At 37.5% G+C, this 18578-nt stretch overlaps 1 protein-coding gene across 1 annotated transcript in view; it reads left to right on the forward strand.

Annotated features, from left to right (window-relative positions):
• The window catches only part of LOC126475214 (probable sodium/potassium/calcium exchanger CG1090), a 114255-nt gene that overhangs the window by 86266 nt on the left and 9411 nt on the right, over positions 1 to 18578 (forward strand). Inside the window, exon 8 of the mRNA XM_050102873.1 lies at positions 7855 to 7961. Coding sequence (XP_049958830.1) covers positions 7855 to 7961 — 107 coding nt within the window. The remainder of the gene's footprint in view (positions 1 to 7854; positions 7962 to 18578) is intronic.

The following is an 18578-nucleotide window of genomic DNA, read 5'->3' on the forward strand; positions in this document are numbered from 1 at the left end:
TATCAATAACAAATCTAACAGGCCACCTCTGAATTGCTATGATGTCTTCCTTCAATCCGACCTGGTATGGATCCCAAACACTCACTCAAGAATATATTGCACCAGCATCCTGTATGTGGTCTCCTTTACAGGTGAACCACTCTTTTCTAAAATTCTCCCAATAAAATGAAGTTGACCCTTCCTACCACAGGTCTCACACGCCCATTCCACCTCATATTGCTTTGCAAGATTATGCCCAGGTATTTAAATGACTTGACTGTGTCAAGCAGGACAGTAGTAATACTGTATGTGAACATTACAGGTTTGATCTTCCTACTCATCTGAATTAACTTAAATTTTTCCACATTTAGGGCTAGCTGCCATTTGTCACACCAACTGGAAGTTTTGTCTCAGTCATCTTGTATCTTTCTACAGTCAGTCAACTTTGGTGCCTTACCATACACCATGGCATCATCAGTGAAGAACCACAGATTGCTGCCCACCCTGTCCACCAAATCATTTTTGTATATAAAGAACAACAGTGGTCCTACCACACTTCCCTGGGGTACTCCTGACAATACCCTTGTCTCTGATGAACACTCACTGTCGAGGACAACATACTGAGTTCTGTTATTTAAGAAATCTTCAAGCCACTCGCATATCTGTGAACTTACTCCATATGCTTATACCTTTGCTAACAGCCTGCAATGGCACACTGTGTCAGATGCTTTCCAGAAATCTCGAAATATGGAATCTGCCTGTTGCCCTACATCCATAGTTCTCAGTATATCGTGTGAGGAAAGGACAAGCCGAGTTTCACACGAATGATGCTTTCGAAAACAATGCTGATTCATGGACATAAGCTTCTCAGTCTCAAAAAAGTTTATTATCTTCGAACTGAGAATATGTTCAAGGATTCTTTAATCAAACAGAGTTTAGGGATATTTTTCTGTAATTTTGCAGGTCTGGTCTTTTACCATTCTTATATACTGTTATTACTTGCATTCTTCCAGTTGCTCGAGACTTGTACTGGGTGAGAGATCCACGATAAATCCAAGCTAGGTAAGGGGCTAATGCTGCAGAGTACTCTTTGTAAAATCAAACTGGAATTCCATCCAGAAGTGGTGATTTATTTGCTTTAAAACTTTGAGTTGTTTCTCTATGCTAATTACTGTGTCATCCATATGGGAGTCTGTCTGATGGTCAAATAACAGTATGTTTGTACAATTCTCCTGTGCAAACAATTTCTTGAACTTGAAGTTTAAAACTTTGACTTTTGTTTTGCTATCTTCAACTGCCACACCAGAATGATCTACAAGGGACTGAGCAGAACTATCTCAAGGTCTCATCCATATCTTTTGCTGAGGTGTGATAGTGGTAGTTGTCATATGCTTATCACATAGATCTTTTCACAGATGTACAAATCTCTACTAACCTTCGCTTGTCATCATTTATGCATTCCCTGTTAAAAAGAGAGTGCAACAGCCTTTGCTTCCTCGGCCTCTGCTGAATTTTGTTATTAAACCAAGGTGGGTGTTTTCCATCCTTTATCTACTTACTAGGTACATAAATCACCATACTGCAATTTGTAATCTGCTTAAACTTTGCCTATAATTCCTCTACATGCATCTTACTGGAACTAAGTGATGCCAATTCACTGTCTAAGGGAGATGTCAATAACTGCTTATCTGCTCTGTGTAGCAGAAACACTCTCTTAGGTTTCTTGAATGATTTATTAACTTTTGTAATCATAGTTACTATAGTGACATCATGATCACTAATCCCTCTTTCTATACAACACTGTAGATAAGGTCCAACCAATTTGTAGCTATAAGGTCTAAGATATTTCCATTGTGTATTGGCTGTCAGTCTAGCTGCTCAAGACAATTTTCAGAAAACATGTTGAAAAGTATTTTGCATGAGTGTCTGTCTGTACCCCCACAATCAATCCATACACATCTCAATCTATAATTGGCAGGTTAAAAGTCACCTCCAACTAGTATTACGTGGTCTGGGTATTTACACGCTGTCAACAGTAGACTTTCTTTGAATGACTCTAGATCTGTCACAACAGAATAAGTTGGCTGGTAAAAAACACCCTACAATTAACTTGGTTTGACCTACACCTGTTACACGCAACCATATGACTTCACTGTCACACTCAACTTTCAGTCAAAGTGTCTCTATTCTGAAAGCCATTTGGTTTCCCTCGTTGCATATTGACTGGTGAGTGTTTTTCAGAGAACCTCAAACTACTGCCAAGCCTAAAAATCACTCATGCAGATTCCACAAGTACTCTGCTACGCAAGTAGGTGCTTTCTTTGTATAGTGCACCCCTGACCTATCAAGGGGAGTCCTACAAATCCCCACATTGTAATGCAGCTCTAGAAATCTGCACCTAAGACTGTCGCAGAGGCGACGAAGACTTTGGTTGAGACTCTCCACTTGGTTCCAAACCAAAGAACCCCCATTCCCCCATCACCACCATAGATAGCACCCACCTCCAGAGTTGCATGATTATTCTGCCAGCAGAAGAGACCAGTGGTCCAGTGGCTATATGCATACACAGAACACGTCATCCCAACACTTTGTCTGATGACAATGATACAAAACTCATTGAAACGTTTTAGATGGATAGTGAACAGGTGATTTCTTGGCAATTAGACAGCCCACACAATTGCTATGCATGCTATGTTAACTGGTACTCACGCTGTGTGCTATTCATTATGATGGAGACACAACTCAAACTAACCAACAAAATGCAGGTAATTCTTCTCTTTTTAAATAATCATAGAGTGGAGCAGACAAAAAATTCCAGAAATTCTCAGCATCAGTGTTTTGTTTCTTTTCTTTAGAATACAAGGAGTACAAAGGGTTAAACATCCACTTAAAGTGAATACAATGCAGATATGACTGACACATATGCTGTGGAAGACTGGGATTAGCTCCAAATACTATAGCAAGCATCCTGAATTGCCAAATGTCCTTCACATTTGGAGTACCAGTTTACTTGAATGATCTGTGTCCTAAAGTGACCCCACAAGTAGATATCCACTGATTTCAGGCTGGTGATCTGCTAACCAAATTGCTGGCCCTGAGCAGTGTGTATTCATTTATTGCCTTCATCTGTAAATAAAGTGTGCTGGTATGTGATACTCTATGTACACTAGAATAAATAAGCCACACTCCTTCCAGTAATTGTGACAAGTCATGTCAAAACAGCATTAATAAGTGTAATGGCCAGGTTGGAAAGATTTATGGTCAAATTAGTATCCACCAATAATGCTTATCCAGATACTCAGGCAAATAGTTTCTTAGAAATGAAATCCCCCATACTTCAAGTGGGATGATGTGTTTTCATACATGATTAAAGATCTGTGGAAGTCACATAGGATGTTCATGTGTAGCAGAATTTTTACATTTGCATAAATAATAAAAAATATCAGAGATTAACTCTTCTCATACTCATGGTTTATATGAAAACAGTCATCAACATTGTGTGAAATTTGGCTTTGCCTCCACTTGCAATTAAGTCAGGCCAGTTGGGTTGAAGGAGTATCTGCTCTGACTTACAGTAATATGTGTGCCAACTGTCTTACACTGGAATGCGTGACATAACAGGGTATGATGGATGCAGTTCTTTCCTGAAATGCTGATATGTAAGTTAGCACCAGAATTCAGGACACTGTGTTCAGTGTTTAACTGCTGATGGCCACTTCACAGTAATTTTCAAATGGAGTACATGTTGCACACAATGCCTATGCATCTGCTAAATCTATGTCAATTCCTTGTTGCTTCACTCAATGCTCAATGTTGCACCAAGTGAAGAACTGTCTGCCATATAATGTACCTCCACAAGATAATTTAAAGTCTGGTTTTTAAATCTATGTTGTTCTGCAACATAATCTGTCTGTAACTTTCCAATGTCCCTGAGTGTCTGCCAGCTACATGAGATTCTTTCATGATTCTTAAGTCAGGAGTTAACAATTATTTAATTGTAGTCTGTTCAAAATTTTCTCAAGCAGTTTCCCCTTTCACTCCTTTCCCACAGTCCATGTTTATTACTGTTCTTCTCTTCCTTTTCTTACTACACACATCAAAAAAAGTTTTGCATCACCTCGGTTCCAAGAGTTCTGGAACCTGTATAGAATATTGGAATAGAGATCAACATAAACATCATTTGTGCCCTTTTCATTGCTCATGAAAACCACAGATTGCATGTTGTACCACCATACAGCGAGAATAGAGGTGGTGGTCCAGCTTGTTGTATGCACCGGTGCCTCTAATACCCAGTAGCATGTCCTCTTGCACTGATGCATGCCTGTATTCATTGTGGCATACTATCCACAAGTTCATCAAGGCACTGTTGGTACAGATTGTCTCACTCCTCAACAGCGATTTGGCGTAGATACCTCAGTGGTTGGTGGGTCACATTGTCCATAAACAGCCCATTCCAATCTATCCCAGGCACATTCGATTGGGTTCATGTCTGGAGAACATGCTGGCCACTCTAGTTGAGTGATAATATTATCCTGAAGGAAGTCATTCACGTGATGTGCATGATGGGCATGCGAATTGTCGTCCATGAAGACAAATGCCTAGCCAATTTGCTGCTGATATGGTTGCACTATTGGTCGGAGGATGGCATTCACGTATCGTGCAGCCCTTATGGCGCTTCCCATGGCCACCAGTGGTGTACATTGGCCCCACATAATGCCACCCCAAAACAGCAGGGAACCTTCACCTTTCTGCACTCCCTGTGCAGTGTGTCTAAGGCGTTCAGCCTGACCTGGTTATCTCCAAACATGTCTCTGACTATTGTCTGGTTGAAGGCATATGCAACACTCATAGGTGAAGGGAACATGATGCCAATCCTGAGTGGTCCATTAGGTATATTGTTGGACCCATTTGTACTGCACTGCATGGTGTCATCGTTGCAAAGACGGACGTCTCCATGGACGTCAGGAGTGAAGTTGTGCATCAAGCAGCCTATTGCGCACTGTTTGAGTTGTAAGACGACATCCTGTGGATGCACGAAAATCATTATTCAACAAGGTGGCTTTGCTGTCAGGGTTCCTCTGAGCCATAATCCATAGGTAGTGGTCATCCACTGCAGTAGTAGCCCTTGGGTGGCCTGAGCGGGGCATGTCTGCAGTTCCTGTCTCTCTGTATCGTCTCCATGTCCGAACGACATCACTTTGGTTCACTACAAGACACCTGGACAATTCCCTTGTTGAGAGTCCTCCCTGGCACAAAATAATAATGCGGATATGATCAAACCGCAGTATTGACCGTCAAGGCTTGGTTGAACTACAGACAACACGAGCCATGTACCTCCTTCCTGGTGGAATGACTGGAATTGATCGGCTGTTGGACTCACTCTGTCTAATAGGTGCTGCTTGTGCATGGTTGTTTACATCTTTGCGCAGGTTTAGTGACATCTCTGCACAGTCAAAGGGACTGTGCCTGTGATACAATATCCACAGTCAGCGTCTTATCTTCAGGAGTTCTGGGAACCGGGATGATGCAAAACTTTTTTTGGTGTGTGTCAGTCCTCAGCCATAATTAAATTTTCATCTCCATTAACAAACTGAATAATTTATTTTATAACAACATATATTTCTTCAATATTTTCATTATCTACAGAGCTGATAGGCATATACACTTATGCTACTGTTGTCAATCTTAGGTGGCCTGTATTCTTATTTTCTTATTCATTGTTAGACCTACTTCTGCATTCCCCTTTCTTTGATTTTCTGTTGGTAAACCTTTTCTCAACTGACCAGAAGTCCTATTCTTCCTGCCACTGCAGTTCACTACCCACCACTTTATCTAGCTTTGCTCTATCCACTCTTCTCTTCAAATTCTCTAACCTTCCTATTTGATTATGACATCTAACATTCCATGCTCTGACCCATAAAAAGCCAGATTTGTTTTTCCTGATGAGATCTTCCTGAGCAGTCCTCATGCAGAGATTGAAATAGGGGACAACTTTACTTTTGGAATATTTTACCATGCAGTAAATCACACGGCAAATCTGAGTGTCAGCAGGGAATTTGAAAGCTATAGTTACCCCTTGTTTTTATCTGTTAACATTATCTCACTTAGTTAGGCCATGTTGACTAATGTTGAAAGGCCAGATCAATCATCCAGTCTGCTGGCCCTGTAACTACTCCTCAGAGACCATTTTTTTAGCCTGGCCTCTCTCCGCAGATATCCTTTTGATGTGCTTGCATGTAGCCAGTAACTATCTGTATTATTGAGGCACATACAACACTCTATCATTGTCATGGGGGAGACATAAATATTATTTTGACAAAAATGGTAATTATTGAATACCTTATAAAAATACTAAGACTCATAAAAAAGCTCGTACAAGGAATCAAGGATTATAATGAGCTCATATGAAACAAATAACTGTCAAATTTTAATAAAAATTATGTGATAAGAGTGTACCACACCATCTACCCTTTTTATAACTGATATTAATCATATCTGGCCAAATGCATAGGCTCTTTAAGAAATAATAATAATATAATTTTAGTTACATTTTACTTTCAGTTATAAAATACTAACTGAATTAACTTTTCTTTTTTATTTGTAAGAAATTTTGGAATGGCTCTGAATTGGCCACTAGTGATTGTACAGTCTTGTGGAAGACATAACAAACAAATAATAATTTTATATTTGCCAGATTGCAGTAAAATGTCATTGTATTCTGTATCAAATTTAGAGACATATAAAGATCATTCTTATCTATCATACTGCTCCTGGCTGGTCTCCCCCTCCCTATAGTTCTGTGTCACACTTGGCTGTTATGCTACTGGAAATATAAATCAGCAAAACAGTCGTTAAAAGTACTTGAGGTAATCTCTGTCAAAAGCCACAAAAACACATTCTTGTGTGGATTGCTCCCATCTCACAAATAGTCAGTTACATCTTGCACATTTTCTTCTACAGTATTAGTATTAGTTTCTTCATATCTAAAACTAGCTCCTATCCTTGAGCAGAATATAATCCACATTCTCTTTCATGCAGTTTTCCAGATTCCCAGAAGTAATATAACTGATTACTTTCCAGACATACCTTTTTTACATACACATTTTGCCTGTTTTGTATAAATAAAGATCACAGATAACTCCCTAGTGATGAATATATCTAGTTTTTTAATTAACACTTGGTTGGATTTGGCATGTTTACTTTCAAATAACCCTCATATCACTAGACATTAAACAGCCCCAACCTGAGAGGCAATGTAAGCTACCAGTATTTTCATGACAATATCATGGTCTCACTTTTCAATAATTCTTCACAAGAGACACTTAATCATCATCCTTAAATCAAACCAGAATCTTTGTTGTCATTGAATATCAGAGGTACATCACAATCAACATGCTATCCCTCACTGTAGTTGTAAACAATGTAAGTACTTCATGATAATATAACTCTACTTTAACCTAGACAATGAATTATGTAAATATAGTTTAAAAATGTAATCCTGCCTATTTATAACAATTTCCAGTGACAACTATTGCACAAAAAAATGTTCAGAGGTTAACAAAACCTATTCTGTTTTATTCTGTGACAGGAGCATTGAGCTTTCTCAGCACCAATGCTGTTACTCATTTTGCACAAATCTTGAAAACATGTTATTTTATATCAGTTGCACAATCACAGTTAATAACTTGGAGAGGAGTTGAATGATAACTAAATGTGTCAAATTGAATTTTTGATATAGAAGCAGACTTGTTGACGATTTAAAATTTTAAAAGTTACTGTAGGTTTCAATCTTGTGTTCGGTGAATCACTTATAAAAGTATATCCTATTTCACACATTTCTTGCTGAAATAAGACAACTGGATGCTCTTCTTTCAGGTCTTACATATTCAACTTTGTCTCTGCTGTCAACTGTTGTATTTCTAGTGGTTACAACCCATCTTAATGGTTGGAAACTTGACAAGAAGTATGGTGTCATTCTGATGGTATGGTATTTGTTGTTCATCACTTTCGCCAGTTTATATGAACTTAATGTATTTGGGTATATGAACCCACCAGAATGTCATAGTGACTTCTGAATTCAGTTTCCTATAGCATTACAGCTTTGCAAAACGCTGAATTGTTATAAAATACAGATGTGTTCAGAATTAACTGTCAGAGATGGGAGGTGTCTGACATGTAAGAAACTAAATATATGATCTGTTTAATTTAAATAGGAATAGAGTCTTGTATTGAGTATTTAAGAATGAATGGTAAATGTTGTTTACTTTTTTAAATGACATAGAGGCTATAAGAGTTGTTTACTCTTAATAATTTATACCAAGTTGAAGAGCCACTCTTGTGCATAGATAATAGAAAAATTATATAGCAGAAAAGCCATCTGATGACTATTCATTCTTAAGCTTCCAAACGAGACAGAATAAGAATGATGATTGCTTTGGCCTAATTCTGCAGCGACTTCATATTGTGCCGAAATTTTGTGTGTGTGTGTGTGTGTGTGTGTGTGTGTGTGTGTGTGTGTGTGTGTGATCTTGTTGTATGGCTCTGTGTTGTGTTTTTGCTGACAGTTATATTACAAAGTCACACTGTGTGTTCAAGTGTGTTAACAAATTGTAACACAAGCCATAAATGCTTAGACATAGAACTTGAAAACTTTTTGATGTATCAGTTCACTGACAGCATTGGCTAATGAAGCTAACAGCCTGCATCATCTGAAAAAATTGTATCACTTACTAGACAATTTTTCAATGTGTAAAAAACAAAATATTTTGTAAAGATGTTATAAAACCAGGACACACAACTGAACAAATATTTGGGAAGTGATAGTGTTGTTTATAATAATGATATACATGTTATTTGATGGTTTCTGACAGTTTATCACAAGAAGATTGATTTGAAACAAATAACACACAGAGCTATATGGCTCTTATCTCGCACATAAGCTGTTACTGTTGGAAATACTATTTAAAGAAAAAATACAAAAAAATTGGATATTTTTGAGGTTAGTTGGTTGTTGATGTAAATACAAAGAAAAACTGTAGAACTAATTTGATATGAAGTGTGAGAATGACAGGATAGATTTTGTTTAGAAAAAGATATGTGGTCAAATAAACTGTATGTACAACATATGACAATAATTAAAGCCTTATTGTAATACTTGTCCTGTTACCTTAAAGCTCATACAAAAGAGTAATCTAGCTTCTAATGTACAAGTGTTTTAGATTTTAGCTCACTCAGACATGAACAGAAAAATTCTAGCTCATGTGATATACAACCTGTAAATTATTGTGAATCTTTGTTTTCTAGAAGAGCTGCATTTATAATACAAGGCCACCAAAATCCATTTGTTTCCAGGTACCTTTCCTTCACAACTAATACAAACAAGAAACTATCTGATCTAATATGACAGGAGAGCTCTACTAATTTAGTTATTACTGTGGGAAACACATGGCTAATAACTGCAGATTTAATTGTGCTTGTTAAGACTGACCATCATGTAGACACCTTTTCTGTGGTTGGGTTTCTGCTTACACTAACATGAATATAAGAGCATTTGCTGTACATCTGGAAAACTGAGTGAGATATTTGTGAACTAAAAAAAATCACATTGTTTAACTTTGTTCTTATTTTTGAGAGTCTGAATAACTGTTGTTTCTTATTAACCACATAAATGTGGCAAAAGCATATGTGTGACATATTGTATGCCACCAAAAATACAGTTCACTGTTAACCTGACAGAGAAACAAAATTAAATTCTAACACTATTCAAGGACTATATAATTCAAATGTCAAAATTAAATGTGTAATTGCTTTTGTAAGCTAAGCCAAACAATGAAGGAAAACACATTTGATTAATTTCAGTTGTGCTCTCAGGCTGTTCTGTCATGTATTGCTCAAATAATAGTTCACAAAATGATTCATGTCATAGAAAAACAACTACTTAAAATGTGCTTTTATGATACCCTATGCTACAATAACAGTCATGTTAAAGAAAGAAACAAAACAGTTGAGAACCACATTCCTTTTGTATTCTGTATTCTCTGTGCTCTCAATTCCACAGCTAATTACATCCATTTCTTTTAACCAAACAGCATTTTTGTGTTTCATTTATCACGATATAATGTTAAAATGTCTTCAAGTTGCTTCTCTAAATTTGGAAATTTACTATTAAATTTTGGTTTTATGCATTTGTTTCACATTAACATCTAAGTGCTATTCCAGTATCATACCTGATTAATTATCTTTCTGTGTACTTTACTAGAACACCATTCCTGTTATCCTTGATTCCTCTGTTCTTCTTGTGTAAACAAACACTTCAGAAATCTGACACATAAAATTTCATATAAATATTACAGTCAAATTTACAGAAAATAAAAAAACGAATATCTGCTTTGCGAATCAGAACTTACGTGCAGATAGTTTACATATAGTTACATAAACTTCTTCAGGTCAACAATATGCTGCCCAGTTAGTCCAAAAACAGCTTTCTTGTGCCATTTCTTCATCACATGAATAAGCTTGTCACATAAGTGTACATTCATTGATCAGTACATTTATTATCTTCATGTCATGACTGTTGTTAAAAAGATGACGTTGTGTGCTCTCGTGAAATATCTCAGAGCAGCCTTGCAAACAACTTTTAGTAACATGAACATCAGCCTCACTACACCAGAGAAGTAATATCTGCCATGAGATCCTTAAATAAAAAATCTGGTGGTTACGATAAAATATCAGGGAAGTTAGTTAAAAATGTTGTTCTGAATTCAGTATCATATTAAGTTATTTTTATAATCAGTTGTTGACCACTGGAACATTTTGCAATTGGCTGAAATATGCTGACAGACTTCTGTCCAGTTTCAATATTGCCAGCATTCTCAGAAATTTTTGAAAATACAATACATGGCTGACTTCTTAACCATATGACTACAAATAACATAATGTCAAAGCAACAATTTGGGTTTCTAAAGGGCTTGAATATTGAGAAAGCTATTTACACATATAGTCACAATGAACTGAATTCATTAGGCACTTAATTACTGACCACTAGTGAGCTATCAAAGGCATTTGGCTACAAATCACAATGTTGTTTTAAGTAAATAAAAAAAAATATTTGTGTAAAAGGAACTGCTGCAATATTGGACAAATCATGTCTCTTTGACAGGTTCAAAGGATGTTAATAGGAAGGAGCTGTGAGTCACCCTCCACATAGGTAGAAATTGCATGTGATGTTCCAAAAGACTCCATCTTAGGGCCCTTACTTTTTCTTGTGTATATTAAGGACCTTTCACAATTGACATTACCAGATGCAAAGTTTGATTTGGTTGCAGATGATACAGAAATTGTAGTAAAAATTATTTCAGGTATAGTCACAAAAAGAATGGTTAATGACATTTTCATGGATATTAATAAATGATTCTTAGCTATTTGTTTGTATTCAACATTGGAAAGACACACCATATGCAAATCAGAACTTGAAAGACGTTTACTCCCAGCATATGTCTAAAGTATGACAACAAGGCGACAGAGGTGTTAAATTCTTGGAATTACGTGTGATAATACATTTAATTGGTAACAGCTTATTACAGAACTGGTGAAGGGCCTAAAGACAGTCTCATTTGAAAAGTGTATCTTGTCAGTCACATGGGAACTAAAATAAAAAAGGTAGCACAGCTTGCTTACTTTCATTCCATAATGTCACACAGGATCATTTGTCGGGTTAACTATTAAACTGAAGTTTTCTGAGTCCAAAAATGTGTAATACTTGTGCTAAGAACTCAAGAATCCCTTGCAGAAGCATATTTAAGGAAGTGAGCATACTAGCTATTGCAACAAAATATATGTATTGCTTAATAATATTTGTCATAAATAATATATCTTTATCAGACCAGCAGCTCAGTTCATGGGGACAGTACTGAAAGTAAAAATGAAGATTTAAAGTAAATTACTTCAGTCCAGGAAGGTATCCATTATTTATTTTCAGTAACTTCCCAGCAGTCATTGGTAGTTTAACTACTAATAAATTTCAATTTAAGAGGAGTTTAAAGGATTTATTGGGAGCCAATTCCCATTCAGTTGACAAATTTATTGGTAGAAGTAGTTGATTTATATATTATTAATAGTGTCAAATGATGTGAGTGTTATGTAAAATCTGACTTATGCACATCTTCAGTTCACTTGAGTGATCAATGGATTAACTGTTGTAAACTGATTTACTGTTTGATGATGCATACTACAATGGCCTAAGAATTACCTCAGGGTATTCCACACATATATGTTTTGCGACAAGGTTGTTGTTATCTCTTGCATGAAATACATTTAAGGTATTTTCCACTAATTCCACATTGATGTGGACCCTTTCACAAAGGATCTGTGGAAGGGGCATTAGCATCTTCCTTTTTTTTTAGAAATGTGTTATGTATTCTTGTTTTATATGTTTTACATTCTTGAGGATTTCTTCCTCAATGATCTATGGAACAAAATGTGTATCTAATCTAAACAGTATCAGCCAAGCCTTGAAAACTTTAATCACACACATTTCTGGGACTTCAGCTACCTCCCGTATGCTCTGAGGCAATGGATACATGCTCAAAATCCCTTTCATTCTTCAAAGTACTATTACCTTGCCTGCCCAATTTTTGTTGCATCTGATTCCATCCCTGTCCCATTCCCTGCTCTCAGATCCTACATCACTTGGGACGTTACACTGTGGATGACACAGGTGCAAGAAATTTCCCATTCATTCACCCAGTATCTTCTATTCCAGCCCAACCACTGACATTTCTTACCCAACCAAAGGCAGAATCACATGTGAAGCAGCCACACCATATATATTCTGCATGGGTATTTTCACTAACGAACTATCAACTTGCATCACTTGGCACTGATAAACAGCAAACAAACGCCAGTTGCACTTAACCTATTGCTGAGCACTCTCTGTCCTCAAAATCCTCCTGGTCTAGATCTCCACTAGTTCCAATCCTCATCTGCCCTTCACTCACTCCCTTACCATCAACATCCCTTCTCAATTCCCACCCCATGCCTCCCCTGTAATAACCCTGTCCCTTATTTCCTCATTTTTATGTACATCTGCCTGACATCCACCAAAGTCGATCAGTGGTTGAGACAATGAACTCATATATGGAAGGACAGAGGTTCAGTGCACATATACAAATAATCTTTATTTTGTATTTCCACCTTTCTCTTCCAAATTACCACTCATAAATAAACTGACAATGACAATGACAATGACAATGAACTCATATATGGAAGGACAGAGGTTCAGTGCACATATACAAATAATCTTTATTTTGTATTTCCACCTTTCTCTTCCAAATTACCACTCATAAATAAAAAGTGTTTCAATTATCGTGAAGATGTGTGTGTGAGGACAATGGGGGTGGGGGACAGGAGGGGGAAGGGGGCGGCACAAGTGCATGCACATCCATGTGAATGTGCATTTGCATGAGAGAGGGAGGGGAGTTTGTGCTTAAAGTTAGAAAAGAAAGGAAGTTCATGCTATTTTATGGGTTGTTGTGCAGGGGTGGACTAAAATATAGAAACACCAAAAATGCAATGCATTACCTTGCCTAATATGGCATTCTAAACAACTTCCAGTCATCTCAGAATGATTTTCAAGGAAATCTATACTATTCTTCCCTCGAAATAGTGGCAAGTACAGGTAACAGTGATAGAGGTGGATAGCAATCATGTGCCTTTCCTTCTGAAGTAGACCACAAAGGCTCAACAATTCTGAGATCTGGTGACTGTGGTGACCATGGGAGATGTGACAATTCATCCTCATGCTCAAAAAACCAGTCTTGGATGAGGTGAGCTGTGTGAACAGGTGCCCTGTCATCTTGGAACACAGCGTCACAATTCGGGAACAAATATTGTACTATTGGATGGATCCGATCAGCTAAAATGGTCACATAATCCTCAGTAGTAATGCAGTCTTGCAGAGAATCTTGGGGCCCATGGAATACCATGATATGACATCCCAAATCATAATTGAACATCTGCCATGTTTCACTCTTGAGATATAAATTCAACCAGAAATTGGAAACAGTGTGAAATTAGACTCATATTACCGAATGACATTCTTCCATTGCACTATAGTGCAGGTTTTATGGCTGCAGCACCATATTTTTCTGTCAAAGGCAGAAGCAATTTCAAAATTTCAGTTCGCCCTGCAATTGCATGCATTTGGTGCTCGCTTCATGTTGTTTTGGTGCTGACAGGTTTCACAAGTGTGACATTCAGTTCTGTAGTGACTTTTGCAGTTATTCATCACAATCCTCTTCAATGACCATCACTCAGCACACACTTTCTTCTGTGTTGTGACTTAGCGGATGATGTTTTTTCACTTTCCCTATATGAGGTATAAATCTTTGACATGGTGCCTCTTGAAACACCGAACACTTCAGCTACCTTAGTTACAGAAGCACTCACTATAAGAGCACCAACAATTTTCCAATGTTCAACTTCACTCACACTACACAAAACACTGTTCTGAACATGACTTGCAACATATTGAGGACACTTCACAGATGCCATTCATGCTCAAACATGACAGCACAACCTGCAGACTTGGCTTGCATTTGCTTGTATGTTCAAGCATTCATTTCTCGCAGTGTTTACATATTTCTGTCCACTCCCTGTATGTCTCTATGCACCAACCATCATTTAAGTATGACCTACTAGCAAGTGGCTTCCTTTCCTCATTTTTATTTGTTGTTTGTATCCTGTAATTGTCATTATTGTAAAATCTGTGTTCATGTTTGTAAGTTTGGTACAACTGTTGATGATAAACATAAAAGGTACATGCTGATATGTGCAAGACAGATGAAATACTCATAGTTGCACAATGACCTGTAATGATAAGAAACTCTTAAAACCTTACCATTGAAATCTGGGAAAACTGAGAAACATACATGATAAATAGTTGTAGGGCATGATGCCAACCACATCAAAGTTAAAATAATAGTTTTTCAGATGCAAACAGGACATATTTTGGTACCCTAGATGATTAATATGTTTGGTGCCAACCATCTGCTGTCTTTCTAACATAGTGTCACATAATATTATCCCTCCCGGGAAAAAAATTAAGTTGTAATATAATATTGTGTAGGTGATCTTACAACAGCTGTGTTGTTTCAAAGTTTGTTTACAACAGTTTGTCAGATTTAATATTAGTATGGGAGAAAAGGCAGAATGTTAGTAAAGTAACAAACTCAATAAACAATACAACTTTTTTACATGCTCATTTTCTTATTTTTATAACATCCTCATACAGGACATAACATTTATTTCATACAAAAAAAAAAAAAAAATAAATAAATAAAAAAAATCATCAACAGACAGAAAAATAAGTCTGTATTGTATAAACAAAGACCGTGGATAACTCCCTAGTGATGAATGTGTCTAGTTTTGAATTCATACGTGGTTGAATTTGGCATATTTATTTTCAGATAACCCTCACTGTGTTAAACATATGAGATGGCAATAAACAACTATACTCTTGGCACTGGCGGTGATGGTGGTGGTGATGGTGATGACTGGCTGTCAGCTACCACATGAAAGTACAATGTTCACATTCCCGTTCATTTTCATTGAACTTTTATACCATTAAAAACAATTTGGGTGCGAAATACAATGTTCAAATTTTATCAGCTTGCCAGTATGTACTTATTTACTCAAAGGCTTTTACAAAAAAAACTGTGTACTTATATGGCATGAATTGCAGTGAATTTTTAAAATTCTTTTTGGGATTCAATCTTTACAGAATGTGGCAAGTTGTGAATTTATTTTTTTTTTTTTTTTTCTGAAAGCAGTCCAGGCACATACAGAGATACTATTATGCAATTCAAACATGGAAATCTGTTTGCTAGTTTGTCAGAGGTATCTTTCTGTAAAATCTTGTTGGGCTCATTAAAAAATAACTGAGCCAGAGGCTGTAAAATGAAAAATGGTACAGTGATTATAGTGCCATTACCTGCAGAAGGAGGTGTGGCCAGTATAAAAGCACTGAGGCCACAAACTCACCACTAGTGCAACATGGGCACACACCCATGTGAAGACGGAAAGAGCATGTGCACACATTGATTGTCCAGTGCATTCAGTAGTGCTGGAAACAGTGAAATATTAGCTTCAAAAGAAAAGCAAACAGGTGTAGTGTATGTCCCTATAGCAGAAGGAAAGCAGGGAACAGAAATACGGTGAAGAATGACAGGGAACAGAAATACGGTGAAGAATGACACAAATTTACAGAGAACTTTGAATGTCCATTGCAGTTCAAATGCTCACTCCAACCTTTGGGGCAGTCGCTACCACTGTAACTTGCTGGTCTTCAGTAGTAAAGCATCCACCTGCTGAACAAAGATATTGGTAATGCAATGTGGCATTCGAGATTGTGCATCATTGGGCAATGATCATTCGTGCCATGCCTTGACCTGTGTGATGCATGTGCAGTGCTCTTCATACTTTGTACCATTCTTTAATGAATTTCCATTCCCCACCCTCCTCCTGCTGTCAGGAAATGCACTACACCCCATTGCCCTTCTTTTTTTCAGCATGTGTTAGGGTAGTGGATACTTGATGCTGTCTTCTCGTGGTCATTTGCCCATGTCCTTGTAGTGGCAAATTCAGGGCCTCACCACTCTTTTTGGGGCAACATCTTCTTCTGTAGGCAATGGCGTTATGATGCCATCTGCAGTTTTCATTTTACAGCCTCTGGCTCAATTCTTTTTGAGTTTCCCTAACATGTGCCTATGAATGGTGAATATGCATGTGGTAAAATGTAGTTCAAGATGACTCCTTATTTAGGATTTCATGATAGGTTTTTATTTGTTTCAGAATGCCTAAAATATAATCAAATAAGTGCTTTTTAAAGATATTTTCATGAGTACCTACTCCATTGTGAGCTCTAGATAAGAAGATAAATGTATAAGGTGATATTTTCTGACTGACAAGTGAGGTGTGTTGCTACTGTCACAAGAACTACTCCAGGCTCAAAACAGTTATTTCTCAAACAAGTGGAAACATATGAATGATACAAAAACTTTTGTGACCCACCTTCCATGGCAACAGTTGTTTATTACACTTGCATAAGTAAATTACAAGATGAAACAAAGATTGCAAGAAAAAAATTGTCCTGAGCCACAAGAAAATTAAAGAAGTTGCAGCCTCATTCAATTGTAGACACAGGTTAAACTAAATACCCACTAAGTGCTGTATAATAACACTGATGTAGTAATATTGATAGACAGTGGTGAAAACTACCATAATAGTTAGTTCACTCAGCTGAATAAATTTACCAGCCTATAGGCACTGGCATTTAACTTCACTCTAACAGCCTCACATGAAGGTGTAGTGTTCTTGCAAAACAATAAGAGCTGATTGCCGTGTTATTCAGCAGAGTGTGAATTGTGTCAGCTCCTACTGAATCATCAATTAGTTGAAAACAGCATCAGCTGACTTCCAAAAAATAACACTAAGCTTGTGGCCATTCAGCCAGCTAGCTGGTCTAATGTCTCAGCCAGATATAATGTTTTCGTTGCCGGCAGCACCCCTGGCTAGATGTAGACATAATGGCACTTGACAATAGTTCTGTGTCTTCCATTGGTGCTTCCAATGAGATTACAAAATCCTTCCCCATTGCATCAGCATGTAGAGCCAAAACTAGCCATAACAATGCAGTTCCAGAGCAACACTCTGGTCCCCAGACAGAGGTAGTGGAACTGGAGCCAGAGGCTCCATAGGAAGTGTGGGAACATCAGATGCTGGTATTGGCAGCCCTGGCAGTTCTTCTGACGGAGGAACCAGATCAATGTCCACAGATTCCCCTTTATCAAATGGGATAGAAGGACCAAATATCCATCATATGCAGTGTGTGAGTTTCCGCTGTTTTGGTTACTGTCTGGATAGTGGTGCTGGAAAGAGAAGATTCAGCAGTGTCTCATGAGGATACCCACTCAGTAATTCTGCTGGGCTATGACTATGTTTGCATGTTGACCTGTAAGAAGCTGAAAAGGTATTAAGATCTGAGTCCTATTTAGTTGACCCTATAACTTTTGCCATTTGGGTTTTAAAAGTGCAAATGATACATTTGGCTGTGCAAATGATACATTTGGCTAAGCCATTAGAAGCTGGATGAAAATGTGGGGTTGTAAATGCTAAATGCCATTGCAAGTGCAGAATCAGTATAACTCAGATGCCATCAACTGATGTGTATTGTCCAAAACCAAGGTTCAGGGGCTCCTTCTGTGGTGGAATTTTTTAGGGGCACCACCATCACTGATATCATCTGTTGCAACCTACCAATATGAGGAAAACAGAAAAAAAGTCTAGCACAATAATCCACATCATTCCAAGAAAGAGGCTGGAAAAGTCTGCATGGACACCTTTGCACTGCTGAATTGATGTACTTGGAAGGTTGTACAGTGTTGAACTGTCCACGTAATGTCATCATCCATGCATGGCCACCACACGTATTGGTGGTCCAGCTGCATCATCTGGATGGTCCCTCAGTGTGACTGGTGCAGCATGGCAGATTCAGATTATCAGTATTATAGACTGTGATCTTGTAGTAGCATCTATGAATTTGC

Source organism: Schistocerca serialis, chromosome 4 (genome assembly GCF_023864345.2).
Source record: "Schistocerca serialis cubense isolate TAMUIC-IGC-003099 chromosome 4, iqSchSeri2.2, whole genome shotgun sequence".
NCBI lineage: Eukaryota > Metazoa > Arthropoda > Insecta > Orthoptera > Acrididae > Schistocerca > Schistocerca serialis.